Genomic DNA, 19,847 nt, shown 5'->3' on the forward strand with positions numbered 1-19,847 from the left:
TAGACAAGAAAATGATGTTTACTTGAAGAAAATTCCGGCCGGAGGGAGGCGCGAGGCGCGGGAAGGGGAGGAGGCGTCGGCGAGTTGAGCCGGCTTCAGCTTAGCCGCGGGCTGTTGCCGTTGACCGGACGGTCGACGGCGGCCACTGTAGGCGACCTGGTGAGGGGGTTGCCAGCGGCGCGATGGTCGCTCCCCGCGAGTGGGGGTGGAGACTGAACCGTTCTTTTCTCCTAGGATCACTGTTCTTGGAAGGAAAAAAATTCAACCACGCCGCAGATGATAAAATCTCTTGTTTCACTGTTTGTAGATGCCACACAGCAACAGAAGCATAATGTAGTGGAGCCTGCAGCTCCTGAACCCGATGAGGAGGAGGCGGGGGTTTAATTTCGTGACAAAAAAGATATTATCATAACATTTTGCAACAAAGTATAATGAACTATGGATGTGCCCAGTAATTTTTCCCCAAAACTTTATATTACGTTTTTGCATGAATTTTCACCCTCAAAGTCTGGTGCAAATACCAGATGTGCATCGATTAAAGTACATCATGATCAAGAGTTTGAATAATTGGGTTTGTATATACTATATAGCATTAAAGGTTTTGCAGAAGAAAATAAAACTAGAAAATGCTTTGTTTTCTATATATAGTAGTCTTTTTTTTCTTTGTCACCCTGAAAAAGAACTTGGAAGGTCTTGTGATTCTTGAGCCCGTAAACCCAGTCTTCCACCGTACGCCTCCGTCGCCCAAAAGTCCAAACCCTAAACCCCACGAAGAGGCCAAAACACTCCAAACCCAAAACCGAGGAAGCGATTTCCTGCCCCCATTCCCTATTTCTCCTTCCTCTCTTCAATCCGCTTCCATCAATCATCCATGGCGGAGCAAAATCAATAGATGGATACCGGAATAGGATCCGCAACCTAGACCCGTGCAATCGCTCCTGCACCAACCGGAGGAGGTGAACCCGAAGCCGGGGAGGAGGGACCGGAGGGTCGCGGGGCAAGATGAGCACGGTGGACAAGATGCTCATCAAGGGCATCCGGAGCTTCGACCCGGACAACAAGAACGTCATCACCTTCTTCAAGCCGCTCACCCTCATCGTCGGCCCCAACGGCGCCGGCAAGACCGTATGTGTTCGATTCCTCACTCCCGACCAGTCCCCGCCCGTGCACCCAGGAGATTGGGTGTTTCCCAGATTGATTTTTGGATGCTCTGTTTTCTTGCTTTTGCAGACTATCATCGAGTGCCTGAAGCTGTCCTGCACCGGCGAGCTGCCCCCCAACTCGCGCTCCGGCCACACCTTCGTGCATGACCCTAAGGTGATATTTGCTTTCCTGAGCCATTAGTCCGTTACCTGTTCAGGGTTTTAGTGCTCTGGGCCGTGCACTGGATTTGGTAGTAGTTGGGTGCATGCAGGTATACTTAAATGCAAATAATATAATTTTCGAATCTGCTTAGGAGAATTTGAGAATGGCGGCTAATGTTGGATGAATTGCAACTCTAAAACCTGTTTGAAGTTTACTGGTGTTATATATTGTATAATATGTAGGTAGCTGGTGAGACGGAAACAAAAGGGCAGATTAAGCTGCGGTTTAAGACTGCAGCAGGAAAGGATGTGGTGTGCATCCGATCCTTCCAGCTTACCCAAAAGGCATCAAAGATGGAGTTTAAGGCAATCGAAAGCATTCTCCAGACTATAAATCCACACACGGGCGAGGTCCACACTTTATTCTTCTAATTTTTTCTTGTATGGATTCTAAGTTGTTGCCCCTAATTGATATTTTAATTCTGAGTTTGTAATATTATAGATTATTAAAGCATTATGAGGGAGCAGCATTTATAATTGCTTAGCTTTGAAATACCCTGGATAACAAATCTGAATGAAACGGCGGCATATTGTGATGTGTACTATCTAACTTGCTTTTCTTTATGGATAAGGGCGCGAATGGGCTTGTAGCGACACTCTTCTTTTAATGCAATGATACACAGCTCTCCTGCGTGTTTGAGGGGAAAAAACCTATCTAACTTGCTTTGTTTCTGGTGTCTTGGAAGTAGCTGAATTTTCTTATGACACTAAATTTAACCCCAAGGAATTTATTATGTCGATTCATGCATCATGCTAGTGCCCCCCCTCCATATTTACAGTTGCTGCAATGTTGGTAGGGTGCACGTACATAGTGTATGCATTGTGATCAATTTCAGTTTGTTCTGTGTCAAAAGATGATGAAATACTCTACTCTTCTACACCTGCTGTATTGATACATATAAAAGGTATTCAACTGATGAAAATATCTTGTGAATCATGTAATCTGAAAGGACATAGACATATATAGTGTCCTGCATTCCTTTGTTATTGTATATCTTGTCATGAAAAGAAAAAAAATTCTATCTAGCACTCTTCTTAGCCTTTGATATTCAGGCAGCAGTAATGTGCTTGCACATGAATTCTATGTCTTTGGGCAATGGAATTTTGACACCGATTCTTGGGGTAATTTTGCCGATCGTAAGCTTTATGCAAGGCACTGCATATGTCTATTGTTTCCTACTTCGTGCTCATGGTCAAATAAGTTTATTCATTGTCCTATTTTAATTAATTGGTTATATCTTAGCGCAGAAGGTCTGCCTCAGCTACAGATGTGCTGACATGGATAGAGAGATTCCAGCCTTAATGGGTGTTTCAAAGGCTGTACTAGAGAATGTTATATTTGTCCACCAAGATGAGTCCAATTGGCCATTGCAGGATCCGTCAACGCTTAAGAAGAAGTTTGATGACATTTTCTCTGCTACTCGGTACTTGAAAGAACTACTATTTAGAGATTAAGAAGCTTTGAGCAGCACCAGATTGTTTCATAGTTGAAACTATCTTACCTGTTTGAAATAGCATGCACTTTAAAATATGCTTGCTTCAAAGTCAATGAGTTGATGTCATTTTTCATAACTACCATCTGAATTCCTTAATAATTTCTCAATTCAAGTACAGGTATACCAAAGCTCTTGAAGTCATAAAGAAACTTCACAAGGATCAAGCACAAGAGATCAAGAATTTTAGGTTGAAACTGGAGAACCTTCAGACTGTAAAAGACCAAGCATATAAGGTAATGTGTTTTCAGCAATCTAGATAGCTACTTCATTTTTGGCTTTGCATGTTACTAGATCAATATTGACAAATGACAGTTATTGTTTTTTTGGCCATGTAAGCTTGTGCATATTCCACCACAACTATTAGGTTCAATTGACCCCGTTAATACATTTTTTCTTGTTTTTTTGTTTCTCCACGCATAATTGGAGTTTTAATTTAAAATTTTTCTGGGTGGGTGTGTACATCATAACATATGTAAAAATATATAATGAAATTTTGATCGTTATTTTTCATAGGAGTTTATGTCAAAAGGGTTAGCTTATTGTTAAATATCCTAGCGTATAAAATAATGATGCAAAATTGATGATGTATTTTTATAATTTACGCATGGTTCTTAAGGCGCTGCGGCGACTCGTGGCGACCTACCCCCCTCACAACTCCTAGGCGTATAAGGCGCGCGGTGAGGCGACGCCATAGACATATCCTAAATATACCATGACAGCAAAATTTAGTAGCATATACATACCTTTGTTGAGCTCACTTAGTAAACAAAACAGAGGCACAAATCACAGAGCCACTAACAATTGAGTTGATTTTAAATGGAAGAGCATACCCACGCACCACTCAAGCAAGCAATAGAGGCATAGAGCAGAGCAAGGCAGCAAGCGCAAACAGCAGAGAGAACTAGGGAAGGGACAGACGAGCACCAGAGCAGAGGGAAGGGAAGGGAAGGGAAGATAGGAGATTGGAGATGAATTACCTGGCCATTGCAGTCTAGCAGAGGAGGCCGCAGATGGACCAGCAGAGGCGGGGGTGCGTGAAGGCGCAGAGGAGGCGGGGCCGTGGCGGGCCGCACGAGTCTCGTGGACGAGCAGAGATATGCGGGTATGCATAGGTCCTCGCGGAGATGCGCCCTCGTGGAGATGCGCGGGGCCGCGAGGTCGCCGTCGCCGCCTCGCCGAGGATCCAGGCCACCACCGTGAGTTCTCCCGCCTCTCTTGTTTGTTTCCCTCTCTCGATTAAGCCAGGACTCGGCTTTTGCTGCTCGATTTCGCGCCCGATTCCCTCGCTCTCAATTTCTTGCCCGATTCCTACCCGCCCCTCGAATCCCCACCTGTCTCGCTCGAGTCCTGCGCGGCACCAATGTATGGCGCTCGCCTCATCCTCCAGGACCCCCAACGGACGCCTTTCGACGCCCAGTCGGACGCCTTGCGCCTGAGGCGGATGCCATAGGCGTTTTGGCAAGGCGAGGGGGGCACCTACCTCCCCGAGCACGCCTCAGTGCCTAGGCGACGCCTAGGCGACGACTAGGCGACGCCTTACGAACCATAAATATATGTTATGGTGTCCGCTATCCTTCCACAAATTCGAACTTAAGACTCCACTTGTGTGTGGAGAAGCCAAAAATAAAAATCTTATCAAGGGGTAAATAAAAATTGGACCAATTGACTTAGTTGTGGAAGTAAATTGAACAGAAAAATAGTTTAGGGGTTATCTGGACTTTAGTCATACGTTAGGGAAGCAATTTTAAGTTTTCCATTATATTGTGCAGATCCTAAATTATTGTAGTGGCAAAGAATGATAATGTTTGCAAATTTTAGAACATTATGTGTATTTAAGAATATACAAATGAAAAGTAGTGAATACTTTTGACAGCAGAATAGCATATCCTTATTTCTTAATACATGGAAATTAGTTTGACAGCAAACTGATTCCAAACTCTGCCTTGTTTGGACATAGTTAGATCTGCATCCTTCAATCTTTTCTTTTTACCATTTCGTATTCTAAATTGTTCTACTGATAATTACTGTTGCTATTGAATTGTTTCGTCTGTTGTTCTATTGTTCGTCTCCCATTGCTTTCAGTCCAGTTCTTTTTCAATGTAGTTGTTTGGGGAAAATGGTGTTTGTATAACAGCAGATTTTACAGCAAAACTATACACACTTTACACTTACTAGTGTGGAGTTTAGTTTAGCGGGGAAACTGTTCCATTCATTCATATTACTTTTGCAGCTCCGTGAAAATATTGCTCAAGATGAAGAGAAGTCAGATGCCTCAAAATCTCAAATGGAGCAACTGAAGGCAAAGATCCAAGGTATCGAGAATGAAATCCTGCATATGAAAACAAATTTGGATGAACTGAGAAGACTTCAGGGGCAAATTAGCACCAAGGCAACGGAGAGAAGTACATTATTTACACTTCAGCAGCAGCAGTATGCTGCACTTTCTGAGGAAAATGAAGGTAAAGTTCTCACTGGTACCCTTGTGCCTAATGGTTTTCCCCAACATGACAGCAGTCGACCATTGTTTTGTTCAGATACTGATGAAGAACTAATGGAATGGCAAGCAAAATTTGAAGAAAGGATTGCACTACTAGAAACAAAAATCAGTAAATTAGGTAGAGAGATGGATGATGAAGCAGCGGAGACCTCCAGGCTGTCCCATACAATCTCTGTTTTAACACGTGAAATAGGAAAGCTCCAAGCTGAAGCTGATGTAATCCTTTCTTCTATTTTTACCTGTTGACTATTTTCTCTCTCTATTTTTGGTCATTAATTTGGAGTTTAATTCTGTGTTTATGGTTTTCAGGCTCACATGTCTATTAAGCAGGAACGAGACTCAGACATCAAAAGGATATTCACCAAACATAATTTTGGGCCAGTTCCTGAATTTCCCTTTACAAATGATGTTGCTATGAACCTTACAAACAGGATTAAAGCTAGGCTCTCAGATCTTGAGAATGATTTGCAGGAGAAGAAGGTTTCCTTTCTTATTTTTGCAATTGCTTCTGATGTATACATTTACCAAATTGTTCTTAAAATTAAAATTTCTATGGAGTTAGGCCATATTGTGAGCTTGCTTTATTCTGCATCCTTTTTAGTTTGCAGTTTTATTTCTTTTCACTCGTCATCTCAGTGGCTGGATGCATGACTGTACATCATGTTCCAAATGATTTTTTACCAAGTGATAAATATTTCATGAAAAGTGTCTGCCTCTGTATATGCAAGTGTTTCATCATTAAAGGTACGCACTAAATATGTTTGAATCCTTTTCTTGAGCAGAAATCCAATGACGACCAGTTAGATGTTTTGTGGAAACACTATCTTAAAGTAAATGCTCGCTACTCTGAAGTTGATGGTCAGATACAGTCTAAGATTGAATCCATGGTTAGTGATGTAAAGAACACTGGACTTACCTATACTTGCATGCTCTTCCTTAAGTGTCTTTCGTGTACCATTTCCTAATAAATTAAGTACTTTTCAGTCAGGTCTTTCAAGGCGCACTAAAGATAAAGAGAAAGAACGTGATGCTGCAGAAGTGGAGCTTTCAAAAATTAATCTGTCTCGTCTTGATGAAAGGGAGAGACATTTGGTATTTATTCAACTAGTGCAGATTTCATATCCGGGGGTGTGGGTGTCCCCACTTGGCCACTTGTGAATTTATCATGTTGCAGTGTAAAAAATTTGTCAAAATGTCATGTTTGTAGTACACAAAATCATGCATAGCTGCAACAATTCAGTTTCAAAATTCAAATTCATCCTAGATGTCAAGAAATAAAATAGACAAGCTGTCAAACTGGCACTGTTCATCATGTGCCAACTGCAACATTTGTGTTTTTAATATCTCTGCATCAAAGACGAATTTGAAATTTAATTTTTGCAGGTGTATGTAACTTTGTGTATGCTATATACATTTTGTGATGATTCTTTTTTGAAACATTGCAACATGTTGAAGGGGACGCCTGAACCTCAGGACACTGATGAATTTCTGTTATTCGACTTGCTACCTGACTGTTGGCAATGTTCACCGTTCACAGATGCACCTGGCTATTTCGATAGGTTTATTTTTATGCACATTGCTGTCAGTTTTATCCAAAAAATTGAAAAATTTATCAGCATTCATAAATTTAAATCTCGGACCCCAGTGGTACTGTTTCTTAGCCGGTGTCTGGTATGTTTTTTTCTGAGTGGTTTTGATCGGTGCAGTTACTATGCATAGTTTGAATTTCACTGGCTTGCAGCCAGTTCCTACCTGGGATTGCTGGTATGCAACCAATTCCCACCTTGAATCCCTTCTGTAAATTTGAATTCAAAACTAGGGTGCTCCGAGGCCAAAATTTGTTTCTCTGGTTCCCTCTGGGAAAACTGGCAGTCAGCAGTAACTGGGCAGTTAACTCTGGGATTTGATAATTTGAAACCCTTGGTTTCATCACAACTGCCCAAAGATGTGAAGTTTAATGGCTCTTGCACCCCTGCCATCTGTATTTCTTTGCGTTCTTTTGCTTTCTCTTTAAAGTAAGAAACTTTTAATTTTTAGTAAGTAATTTGTTATATCTTCATTTTCAAATAGCAAATTGAAGTTGAGAGGAAGACACTTGCCCTTGGAGAAAGAGACTATGATTTAATTATAAATCAGAAGCGGACAGATATATTCAGTTTGGAACATAAAATAAAAACACTTCAGCGGGAGAAAGATAACATAAATAGAGATGCTGACGACAGAGTAAAACTGGGTTTGAAGAAGGATGCATTGGAAACCATCAAGGAGAAGCTCAATGAGATGTAAGTTTCTTTCCTTTCTCTTAATGTTTTGCATATGCTTGTTACTTGCACATACAAGAAGGTAAATAATCGAATAGGACTGCATCATACTTGCACCAGCAAGTTGGTCTGATTCTGCTAAATGTTGCTTTACTTTTGTGCCTCCTTGGTATGTATGGCTAACAAATATTGTGAAATGCAGATTCTAAGATCATTGAACTTCATATTGTTAAAATTCATATTACACTTGGATTGTAAAATGCAGGGTTAATGAGCACAAGGACAAAATCAGAAGTGTACTTAGGGGTAGGCTTCCAGCTGAGAAGGATATGAAGAAGGAGATCAGTCAAGCTTTTTGGTTTGTCCTAATTACTCTGTTAATTTTATATTGAACATGCGACCAATTTAAGTACCAAATAACTTAATAGTCCTACCTTGATATACTCATGTTATCAATCTTAATTATATTTACCTATACAAAGCTGTAGTTACAGTAACAGATTCAGTTGGACTACTGGATGGGTAGCACTAGCATCTTCAGTTTTTGTACACTTCCATGCATTGGTTATATCTTGAATATGAGCTCAATGTTGATCTTATACAGAAGAATGCATTAGCATATATAGTCTACTCAATAGATTCTTGCTTTAGATTTTAGGCTTGCATGGATTAAAACTTATGCTACTAGTCAAATAGACCTAAAATTCCTTAACAAGGTGCCCATATAGTGATATAACACTCTTGTTGTAATAGTAGTGCATTTTTCACTTTGTATTTGTTGTTTCTGCATCTACTAATGAATAATGACACCATTGATTCTGCTTGCTCAGGCCTGTTGACAAGGAATACAATGAGTTAAAATCAAAATCCCTGGAAGCAGAGCAAGAGTTTAAATTGGCTCAGAGCAAGGTGTCTGATGCTAAAGAACAATTAACAAAGCTTCAAAAAGATTTGGATGGTAAGATCTTATCACTTTACATTTTTACTTAGTACCAAGTTGTCAAAGTTTTAAAGGTCCACTGAGTTGGGAAGTTTATTGAGGGGGTGGACTGTGGGATTATTGCGTGGAGCTTGCCTTTTCCTTTTCCCAGTAAAAGAAAACAAATTTGAAACAGTTAGGTGGCCCAGAACCATCGTACAACCAATATGTTATGGTAGTAGGACCGTGATTAGAAGGCACAGGATAGAGGTCTGCTGTTCACGCGGTACTATAGCGCGTGACCAGTGCTTGATTAGTTGGTTTGTTAGGATAGAGTTAAGTTAGATTCATACAGTTAAGATATTTGTTTAGGGGTCAAGTTAGTCATCTCTATAAAAGAGACACCCTTGTACCAGCTGAGGTCAAGCAAGAATATAAACCCTAAATAGTTCAGAGCCTCCAAGGGAGGGCAAACTGGTTTATCTTGCTCTAGTTCTACAAAAACACACTACGTTTTTGTTTTGTGTTTTTTTGGTGGTGATGGTGGACTGATCTGGTCTAACTCTTGAAACTGATAATCAATAGTTTTCAAATTTGTTTTTGAAAAGTACTTTCTAGCTGATAACCAATAGTTTCCAAATTCGTCTTTGAAAAGTACTTTTCTAGCCTCATAAATTTATTAGATGTTATCTATGTTCTAGTAAAAGATAATGACTAATGTTGCACCTTGAAGACCATGAGAAATCGACCTCAAGTATTTTTTTTACCAGCGGGAATATCTTAAAAGTAGATCTTTAGTTTGATTAGTGTGTTCAATGCACCTTGCTACAAATGCTTATTGTAAAGCAGTATTATTTTGGTTCCTATTGTTATGTTTCCAATCACTATTTGGTACAATAGAATTTTTGTTCGAACCTATGATGTCATAATTTTGTGTAACAATCATGTACACAGATTGTTCATCGTGGTAGATAAAGTGTGTTTTGAAACTGCATGTTGGTTCATTTGTTTATTATTATACTTGAATACCATACTATTCCTTCGACCATCATGGATTGCCATTCATATTGATAATTTTATATAGCAAAGAGGAGATTCCTGGATTCGAAGCTTCAATCTATTTCACAGATATCTGCTGACGTTGACATGTTTCCCAAAGTTCTGCAAGATGCCAAGAACAAAAGAGATGAACAGAAAAGGTTGATATACAACTTTATACTATTCTGTTAGAGCTGTTTTTTCTGGAGATACTTAAATTAAATGATTTCTTTCATATGCCCATGAACAGATTAGAGAGTTATGCAAATGGAATGCGGCAGATGTTTGTACCTTTTGAACAAGTGGCTCGTGATCGTCATGTATGTCCATGCTGCGAACGTGCTTTTACACCTGATGAGGAGGATGAGTTTGTAAAGAAAGTAGGTGACGAAATAATCAAAGATTGTTCTTTCTGTTTAAAAATTAAATGTTGCACTTGTTCACTGATGTTGCTTTCTCCTTTCCATTTCAGCAAAGGATGCAGAGCGCAAGTACTGCAGAGAGAGTTAAAGCTCTGGCAATTGAATCCTCAGATGCTGAAACTTTTCTTCAGCAACTGGATAAACTTCGTACTATCTATGATGATTATAAGAAGCTGTTAGAAGAGACTATACCTCTAGCAGAGAAGAACTTGAATCAACGTTTAGCGGATGAAAGTCAGAAGGAACAAACATTTGATGATGTTAGTTTTCTGTTATGTTTCCATCTGCTTTCAATTTTCGCACGCAAAATTGTAGACAATGGACCAAGAGGAATTAGCTACGTTTCTCTGATCAAAACAACTCCAAACTTTATCTTCGAGCTCTATCATGCGTCCTCATAATGATTCTGTTGACACTGAGCTGTTTTTAAGTATTCAATGCTCTTCCAAACTAGTCTATAGAATGGTCATTATTTAATTGACCATGACTAGGAAAAAAAACTGCTGTTTGACTAGCTAGAGCAGATGTTTTGTGCACCCAGTTTTCCTTTTCACAATTTGGAACAAAAACTTTCAAGATTTGATATCCGAATCATACATTAAAATAAAAGTACATCTATTCTTCATAAAGATGAGATATGATTATGCTAATCAAGCCATGTACCATTCATTTTCATTAAAATAAAATTGTCGAACTAATATTGCCTTTGCCATTTTCTTTAAACCTCTTATATGGTTGACTGGGCATAATCCCAAGCTTGAAGTTGCTGCAAGTATAATTGACTTTTCTTAATGTAATTACGAAAATCTGTATGCTGCTGCGGTTAGACAATTTCATACTATTTTTCTTGGTATTTTGAGATCACTAAAGTTTGAGAAAACATGAGCTGAGTCTTATATGATCACATTACAACTGCATTGCTTACCGACAAATTAGATCCTTTTACTTAAGTAGCTCTAGCACAGACATTATCTGTTGCAGTGTTATTTTATTTAGAATGCTTTATATAACATATTTCAAAATTTGTGGTACCTTTTCTACTTTGCCCTGCTTTTCTTTTTTGTTCTGAGAGTCCCATCTTTGGAGAAAGGTTGTTTTCCTTACATATCTATAATGTGGTCCCTGTTGCAGCTTTTGGGTGTTCTTGCTCAAGTTAAAATGGACAGGGATGCAGTGGAAGCCTTGTTAAAACCAACTGATACTATTGACAGGCATGTACGTGAAATACAACAGCTTGTCCAAGAAGTAGAAGATCTTGAATACAAACTTGATTCTCTTGGCCAAGGTGTTAAATCTTTGGAGGAAATTCAACTGGAGCTGAATTCTGTGCAGAGGGCAAGGTATCTGATTTAGGAAAAAATTTCCCAGTGACATGTCTGCAGTATTCAATAGGACTAAATTCTAAAATCCTGTTCACTAATTTAGAAAGTGTTGTTCAAGGTGCTAATTTCAAGATATTCTGGTGCACATGAGCACATCCAATCATGGGTATTAGAGAAGTGATCTCGTTTATGCCAATTTTCAGCACTTCTACCTTTATTAATTGAAAACAAAAGAGAAGTAGAGGTTGGGTTATTTCAGACAATATAATTGAGCATAATCAATCCTATAGGTGTGACTTCGATTGGGCCAAGTCAGCTTGTGGGTTATTTCCATGCCTTGGCCATGCAAAATGAAACATTTAGAGCTTATAATTGTTGGCATTTACAATATGAGAGGAGATTACATCCTTTTTTGTTTGAAATAAATCATTGAAACAAGTGGGCAATCTCTAAGACCTGACCAGCATCAGGGCATTACGCATTTACAATGGTTCATGTCATCCATCTTTAGTTGTAGGTCCCTAGTAGCATTGCCACATAGGATTTGAGGTGATGTGGAGGAGAGAGTTGTGAGAGAAAGAGGTTTGCTGTCTATACTCTAGCGGAACACTTGTCTCTCGAGCGAGTATTTAACACGTTAACAACACATGCACATTGGAGCAGATGTCGTCTCTATTGGAAGTTAGGCATTAGGTGGTCCATGCAAAAATTAATGAATGTTTAACAATAAGGTACAACTTAATAGGCACCACACTGTTAGGTTTGTCTGTTAAATCATCTTGTAGACTATGTGGGTGCATAAAGATGACACTATTGAAAATGGCCTAATGCTTTTCATCAGATTATGGGGAACATTTTTACATCCTGGGCTTCAAGTGATTGTGCTGGCATGGATATTGACGTACTCGAGACACTGTTACCTTGAATAAGTTATGGCCCTTAGTTCGTGTTATGTGTAGAATTTTGATGAAGAATGATGCATCATGTGCATGGTGCACCAATAGTTAGAGAGTGCTGTCCCAAGACAAATCTCCGTCTCCATTGCATTTTTATTTATCCAATATTTCCTCCGGATACAGACACAAATGGGCACACAAACTCTAGTTTAACTGTTTTGTTTTGATACTACACTATATATCTGGGTGGTTCATATTAACTATTGGTTTTTATGTTCCTTTTTGACTTTGTAACTTGAAAGCGCCACTATGTCTGATGTTGCCATATGTTTGGCAGGGACACATTGAGTATTGAAGTGGATGATCTTAGGGATCAGCACAGAACACTAAATGATGATTTGGCAAGTGCTCAGGTGAGATGGCACACTGTTCGGGAAGAGAAGATAAAAGCTTCACACATATTGGACAGATTCAAAGAAGCTGAAGCGGAATTGGTGCATCTAGCTGAGGAAAAAGAACAACTGACCATAGAAAAGAAGGTACTCACTGATTCTTTTCATATGCAATATCGGTATGGATTTGACTGCTATTTTCTTTGTTCAAGTTTGGTTCCTTAATTCTTAGCTTTGCACCATCGGCAAGCTTAGACAAGGTTACCAATTGACCGCCGCGGTGCAGTGGAGCTGATCAGCTGACTAATAGCCACACCAAAGGTGCTGGGAAGAAGAATACTGGAACTAGATTGGTTTTCTTTCTTGAATGAAACCATGTGCTTGTGCTATTTTAGTATATTCAACCATAACAACTTGAAGCTAACTTGATATTACGCAAATCATAAAGATAGAGGCTTATCTCTAAAGCAATCACCTGGGAACTGTTGCATGATTCAGTAATTAGCAGCAAAGGTGTCATCGTGCTAGAGTATCATAGGGTCTGTCTAGTATGACTATGTTTGTCCAACTTTTTCCTTGTGCCTCGACTTCTTTATCACATTCGTGACTGTCGGCTTTGAATTGCATGTTCTTATTAATCTCATTATTTCCTTCTGTACACCTTTGTTCAGTCATTTTTGCATCAACACCATTGTAATTCTTGTACCTACGCATGTTTGTATAATGCATAGCAACTATTTTATTTCTCAATGATTTAGCTTTTAGAAGAGTCTCTTGATCCATTGTCTAAAGAGAAAGAGAGCTTGTTGCAAGACTATAATGCTTTGAAGCAAAGGTTTGATGAAGAATATCATCGGCTGGCAGAAAGAAAAAGGGTCTTCCAGCAAGAACTTGATGCACTCGGAAGACTCAATCTGAAGATCAAAGAGTTAGTATCTCTTTCCATTCTGCTTTTCATTTGTCCAACTTTTACTGCTTATCTGTAACCCCCAAGTTACTCTCTCAGATATTTGGATTCCAAGAAAGTGGAAAGGCTTAATGAGATTCAGGAAAAGCATTCTCTTAAGCAATCCGAGTTACAGAATTGTGAGGCAAAAAAGCAAGCCATATCAGTTGAATTAAACAAGAGCAAAGAACTACTGCAGGGTCAGGGCCAGTTGAAAAGAAATATTGATGACAATCTCAGCTACAGGAAAACAAAGGCTGAAGTGGATCGACTTACTCGTGATATAGAGTCACTTGAAGAGAGAATGCTTTCAATAGGCAGCTCGTCTGCTATAGAAGCTGATCTGAAGCGTCATTCTCAAGAAAGAGATAGGCTTAATTCAGAGGTATTGTCTATTCACTGTAATAATTAAGGAAAGTTGCCTCTAACACGATAGCATAATCTTCGTGTGATACTTCTGCAAATAAAGCATGCTGTTTGCAATGTGGAGTGAAAATATTTGGATATCATTTTCTTGTGTATACTGGACACCATGAAGTTGATCTGCGTGGATATGCTTATAGTTTAACAGGTGTCAAGGAACACTTTCTGTCTATCAAAGTAATATTTTAAAGCACAAGCAAGAGCTTAAACAGACGCAGTACAAAGATATCGAGAAGCGATACACTAGTCAACTTCTACAACTTAAGGTAGACGAATGGCATTGCAGTTTATGTTTCTTTGAATCCATATTCTTTTTGATCTAAAAGTAATGTGGTTGCAGACAACTGAAATGGCAAACAAGGACTTGGACAGATATTATTCCGCTTTAGACAGGTAAGTACATTGTGCGCCATCATTACATCCTATACAGTTCTTCAAGAATTTCACTGATTTCTTGAACATTATCTGCTTCACTTAAATATTATCTTTATTTTTGCTCCTTGCCTTGAAGATTAGCATGCTTTCCTATAAAGTAACGATAGGTGGAAAATATATAATTTAGACCAATTACTCCTAAGTCTTATTCCCAAATAAGTATAGATACTCTTGTATTCCCTTCAAAGTAGCCATTGGTTTCAATATCTAATTTACTCCAACATTCTTATTGCCTCATAATAAATCATGTTCTATTGTCAGAGAATTCATGGTTGCCATACTGTCTTTTGTGTATGTAACATGTTGCAAATTGTGAATGGTGCAATCTTATTTATATTTCATGCTAACTGAAACACCTAACTACATCATATTAGGAACACATGAAAGCCAATTGATACTCATGTTGCCCAGTGTGCCGGACTTGGTATAAGGCAAACAGAATATGGATGTAGAATTATGAATTGACATGGTACTAAATACTTGGGGGTGGACATGGGCCAACTATAATGTTTGAGGTGTCCATTGCCCTACATAAGTGGCTGACTCAACCCTATCCCAGCCTTGATAAGGTTCCTGAATTTCCTACAGGCAACCCAGGTATCTATCAATCTCCCCCTTAACACTGACTACAGTAGCAACCCTACATGGGCTATTAGGTTAGGGTTGCCCACAGGGGCATTGATAATGATACGCTCTGGTGGCAACACTTGGTCACATCTTAGCAGCCTTGAACGCGGGACGAGCCCCCCGTTCCGCGTTCTGGGAACTTCGTTGCGGAATGAGGAACAGGGACGACGTGGAACATGGATCCAGACTGCTGGAACGTCCACTTGTAGCTGCTGGGACATGGACATGGTGGGACACAGCTTCGCTGGGCGAGCTGTGAGCATCGATGCGGGCAACGAAAGGGAGGAGAGGGGCAGTTGGATGCAGCAAGTGCCGGAGAAGAGCATGCTGTAGCAGTGCATCCCATAGTTGCCAGAAAAACCGTAGGTACCAGAGAGATGCGGATGATGTAGGCCTTCCATTTTGCTAGTCATTGGTGAGAGATGATGACCAGTGTCACGGGATCTAAGGCGGTGGCACAGAGATGTGTTTCTGGGAGCAGGAAGATTGGAAGCTGTCTGTTGTGTTGGGGGAACTGGAGTGTCGACCATAATTTTATAAAGTGTCGACCCTCGGCCCCATTCCTCGACCCGGTTGACCTGGGAACTTTGTGACTATGGTCGAGCTATTAGGGTAACATGTGGTGGAGATGGGCTAGATGGGCCAGTAATTCCAGCCCATGGCAAACCCCTTTGTCCCTTTTTCCTTTTCTTTCTTCTTAAACCTGTAATGCATCTTGTCAAACCCATGGCAATCTTGGAACATGTTCCTCATCCTGAGACCATATTCCAATTGTTCTTCCTGCATTGGTACATGTTCAATCTCTCATTGGAACAACCTGAAGAGGTATACCCCTTCGTACCATGGTTTTTCAAAGTGGCGTCACTCCCATCGCCCGGGGACGTAGCTGCTAAGGGTCGCATTGCTTGCTTTTTATGATTCTTTTTCATAAAAAATTCTTCTGCTCATTGAATAAGCATCATCTAAAAATCAACAATATGTTACTTGTTTGTGAAACCCATTAATGTTTTTTGAACACCTTAGGAGAGCTGCGTATATTTCCATTCAAAAAAGACAGGTAAATACAAAACTAAAATGCACTGACATACCCATGCATAACAAACTGGGAAAAGAATGATAAGCTTGCCACTGTCAAAAGGATACGAAATGACTAAAAGGCATAAAGCACTAGTCCTACCCATGAACAGCCTTTGGAGCTCCCTTGCCCCTGCCGTCTCTGAGACTCCCTTAGTACAACCCATGAACATCCTATGTGCCCTCCTATGAGATTGACCTCACAGCCACGCATACACCCAGAGAGACAGCCATTGAGTATGCAATCTTTATGATGTTTCCAAATGAGCCCCTTTCTAAGCTGCTTGTTGACCTGTATTGTCTGGCACCACCAAGAGGAGGATCCAGCCCTGTCAGGCAGCAGTGGTGCCACCCCTGAAAGTCCGTCCTGCTGAAGGATGGCGAACCAAACTTGTCTGGAGAATACGCAAGAGATTAACTGGTGCTATATGTTCCACCTGTTAAGGATGGCCAGCCATAGTAAAGAATTTGCAGTGCAAAGGTGCCCACGATTTCCAAATCCTTTTAGAAGGACTAAACCTGATTTTGCCCGCAAGGAACACCTCGTATGCATAGTCACACAGAACACGGTATGTTGCGACGTTCCCCGTTCCTGGAACTTTCGTTCCGGACCACGGAACGGGAACGCAGCGGTACGGTCGCAGGATTGTGGATGGGACGCGTTCCGGTGGTGCTGGGTCGTCGCGCGGGAGCTGACGATGCAGGTGTGGGCGGGAAGAAGGGTGGGGCGCGAGCTGGCGACGTCGGCGAGGGCGGGAAGAAGGCACGGCTGGCCCGTGCGGAGGGCGGATGGGGTGCCGGTGGCCGAGACGTGGAGGATGGCGGCGGATGTGGCGAGGCGCTTGGCCACGGCGGGTTTGTTTGTTCGGAGCAGGAAACAGAGCGTCGGTGGCATGTTCATCGAGCTAGTGAGAAGACGATGGGAAGGGGTATTGGGCTCTCACTTGTTAGATTTCTTATGGGCCAGTTACATGGAATGAAAAGCGTGAAGCCCAACTTGCCAGGCTGCCCAGCAACAGAAGGCCTACAGCCGTCGGCCCAGCGTCGCTCTCCAATTCACGCATTCATGTATTCTGGTTTTGATAATGGACAGTACATAGCAATTGCATGCAAAATATTTCTATTAAGTTATTACCTAATCAAAACAGTAGCATGGAGCAACATTTAAACCACAATTAATATTTCTTTCTTAGTTACGTTCCGGGTATGTCGTCCCGATCATCTAGGGATCATGATCCCATCCTTGAACCAAACATTTAAACCACAATTAATATTTCTTTCTCGAAGAGGTATACCCCTGTGAGAACCGGGAACTTAAAATTGTCGATCCACGTCCCACGTACTGCGTTCCTCGTACCTATGTACTGGGAACTTTTGTGACTGCTCGTATGCCGACTTTCAGTAGTAAGTCCTGGATGCAGATAACTTCCAGACATGCTGATCTTGCATAACCTACATAAGGGTTTCTCCTTCTATTAGATCCTATACTTGCATATACTACACAATTGCTTGTACCAGTAAGGAGTCCCTGATCAGCAACCCAGCAGCAATTAAGCACTATATCGTGAGACTCTTAAAGCGCCTTAACACATTTTCTTGCATCTCTTGAAGCCAGACGTTGCACATTTCATTTATCCAATATCATTTATAATAGTTTGAATCCCCTTGTATCAAATGTAGGGCCATATTTCACACAGGCTTATTAATAACTGTTGAAATCTAGAGGTGGGTAGACATGTCTCCTTATTAGTAGAACTAGTTAATTCCTGAATACTATCATCAGTAAGGGTAACATTTACAATTATTGAATACACTTGACAATGCTTTTGAGGCAGTAGTTGGTACATCTCTGCATGTTTTCCCCTTGCAAATTCACTTTTAGCAGTTATCTGAAATTTTCGATAAACAACATGCTCACATTTCCTGCCAGAGCTCTCATGCGTTTCCACACTATGAAGATGGAGGAGATTAATAAAATAATCAAGGAACTGTGGCAGCAGACATACAGAGGCCAAGATATCGATTACATAAGCATCAATTCTGATTCTGAGGGTGCTGGCACTCGATCGTACAGCTACCGGGTACGTTAATCTAGTCATTCCTTGAACAAAATCACTTTCTTGAATTTCTGTTTCTTAGTCCTGCTCCATCTTAGGTTGTTATGCAAACGGGTGATGCTGAGCTAGAAATGCGAGGGCGATGCAGTGCTGGACAGAAGGTAAAATGTTCTGTCTTCATGAACTTAATTGCGTAGCATCTTATTTGTTGTCATGTTTTGACCAAAAGGCTCTGTTGAATTTGAATGTTCTCCTAAACCCTTTTCTGTAAACAGAGCCATATCTTACAACGATATCTGCACTCATCTTCAGGTGCTTGCTTCTCTTATAATCAGACTAGCACTGGCGGAGACATTCTGTCTGAACTGTGGCATATTGGCATTGGATGAGCCGACTACGAATCTAGATGGCCCAAATGCCGAGAGCCTTGCGGCTGCGCTGTTGAGGTATCCTTTAGGCAATGATTTCTGCTGACTATCACCATCAGGTGGAGTTTCTAACTGAACTGAATCTCAGAATAATGGAGGCCAGAAAAGGGCAGGAGAACTTCCAGCTGATCGTAATCACTCACGACGAGAGGTTCGCCCATCTTATTGGTCAAAGGCAGCTTGCTGAGAAGTACTATCGAGTCTCCAAGGATGAAAAGTAAGTATAGCACTTATTTTTCTTGATCCTTCAATCCAGACATTGTCTAGTGACCATCGGCTTTCATAATTCGTTACTGCCAGCAAATACTGGAAACATGCAAATACTGATACCTCATTTGATGAAACCATGCAGCCAGCACAGCATAATTGAAGCCCAAGAGATATTTGACTGAAGCACATACATATATTTCCAACCGAGTGCTGTTAATTTATGCTAAAGGTTGGTGCGAAAGCAAGGTTAAGGTCGGAGAATTAACAAGCTGTAGGGGGTGTGACAATTAACTTGCGAGTTTGGCTGCGCTGGCTTTGCTTTGTTGTGTATAGAAACTGGCTAGAGGATGGACTGTACGCACCGAGTGCTGCTGCATACAAGTGCCTCAGCATCAAAGAACATATAGCAATTTAATGCATTAGATTTAGCTCCGTTTTTTCCCCTCTTGTGGATGTGCCCGACGCTGTTCAATTGTACCTTGGATCGTGCTAATTTATGTGCAAAAAATACCGACCCAACGATGGCACCGGATACGGTCATCGCTGTCGCCACGTAACAATGTGCAAAATAGCGACAGCTGTACACGGTCCGTACAGGACGCGGCAGTTGCGAGAGAAATCGGTGGCGCGTGCATGTGGGGCGGCCGCCATAGCCTTCGACTAGTGAAGCGCGCGCGTTCATGTTTAATCCGTATGGTTGTGGTTTATCACAGTTAGCAGCATAACTTGTTTGTTAATTAATTATTTGTTTGAATTATAGAATTTATAAATTTAGTAGATCCGTATTAAGGAGGAGAAGGACAAATAAAAGTCTACTGTTTACATTATAACGAAATATAAGAGTTCTTGAGGAGGAGTTCTAGCATTTGCGGTTATATTAAAATAAAACACAAGGCACTTGCTGAGAGAGTAGCTATCAGAATTTATAGTTAAAAGAGGAATCGATCGTAGCTACCAGAATTTATAGTTAAAAGAGGAATCAATCACAAATTAACTTGCCTTGTTACACTATAACGAAGAAGAGATAAAAATGAATGTAG

At 40.7% G+C, this 19,847-nt stretch overlaps 1 protein-coding gene across 4 annotated transcripts; it reads left to right on the forward strand.

Moving 5' to 3' along the window:
* The first annotated feature begins 693 nt into the window (after nt 1-693).
* LOC112894282 (DNA repair protein RAD50) lies at nt 694-19,254 on the forward strand. Of its 4 annotated transcripts, none has more exons than XR_003228979.1 (27): nt 694-1,125; nt 1,231-1,317; nt 1,548-1,715; nt 2,613-2,788; nt 2,979-3,093; nt 5,091-5,319; nt 5,395-5,573; nt 5,667-5,837; nt 6,140-6,244; nt 6,342-6,449; nt 7,428-7,639; nt 7,884-7,976; nt 8,449-8,576; nt 9,622-9,736; nt 9,826-9,955; nt 10,048-10,257; nt 11,129-11,337; nt 12,553-12,754; nt 13,366-13,535; nt 13,614-13,938; nt 14,117-14,242; nt 14,317-14,369; nt 18,043-18,193; nt 18,268-18,330; nt 18,445-18,615; nt 18,686-18,814; nt 18,950-19,254. XR_003228979.1 is itself a non-coding variant. In XM_025961974.1 (27 exons), the coding sequence occupies exons 1-27, from the start codon at nt 1,003-1,005 to the stop codon at nt 18,987-18,989; spliced, it is 3,951 nt and encodes a 1,316-aa protein (XP_025817759.1). In that variant the 5' UTR covers nt 696-1,002; the 3' UTR covers nt 18,990-19,254. The 4 variants fall into 4 exon arrangements, 2 of the variants coding, with proteins under 2 accessions (XP_025817759.1, XP_025817916.1); XR_003228981.1 differs by having other exon boundaries at nt 18,505-18,615; XM_025961974.1 differs by having other exon boundaries at nt 696-1,125; nt 18,482-18,615.
* The last annotated feature ends 593 nt before the right edge of the window (nt 19,255-19,847 follow it).

Source organism: Panicum hallii, chromosome 1 (assembly GCF_002211085.1).
Source record: "Panicum hallii strain FIL2 chromosome 1, PHallii_v3.1, whole genome shotgun sequence".
Taxonomy (NCBI): domain Eukaryota; kingdom Viridiplantae; phylum Streptophyta; class Magnoliopsida; order Poales; family Poaceae; genus Panicum; species Panicum hallii.

Bases quoted from the DNA above. Each gene is read 5' to 3' on its own strand.
- LOC112894282 (XM_025961974.1), top strand. From the start codon at position 1,003: ATGAGCACGGTGGACAAGATGCTCATCAAGGGCATCCGGAGCTTCGAC. The intron at 1,318-1,547 runs GTGATATTTGCT...TATAATATGTAG, and splicing joins CCTTCGTGCATGACCCTAAG to GTAGCTGGTGAGACGGAAAC. The intron at 13,536-13,613 runs GTTAGTATCTCT...TTACTCTCTCAG, and splicing joins CTCAATCTGAAGATCAAAGA to ATATTTGGATTCCAAGAAAG.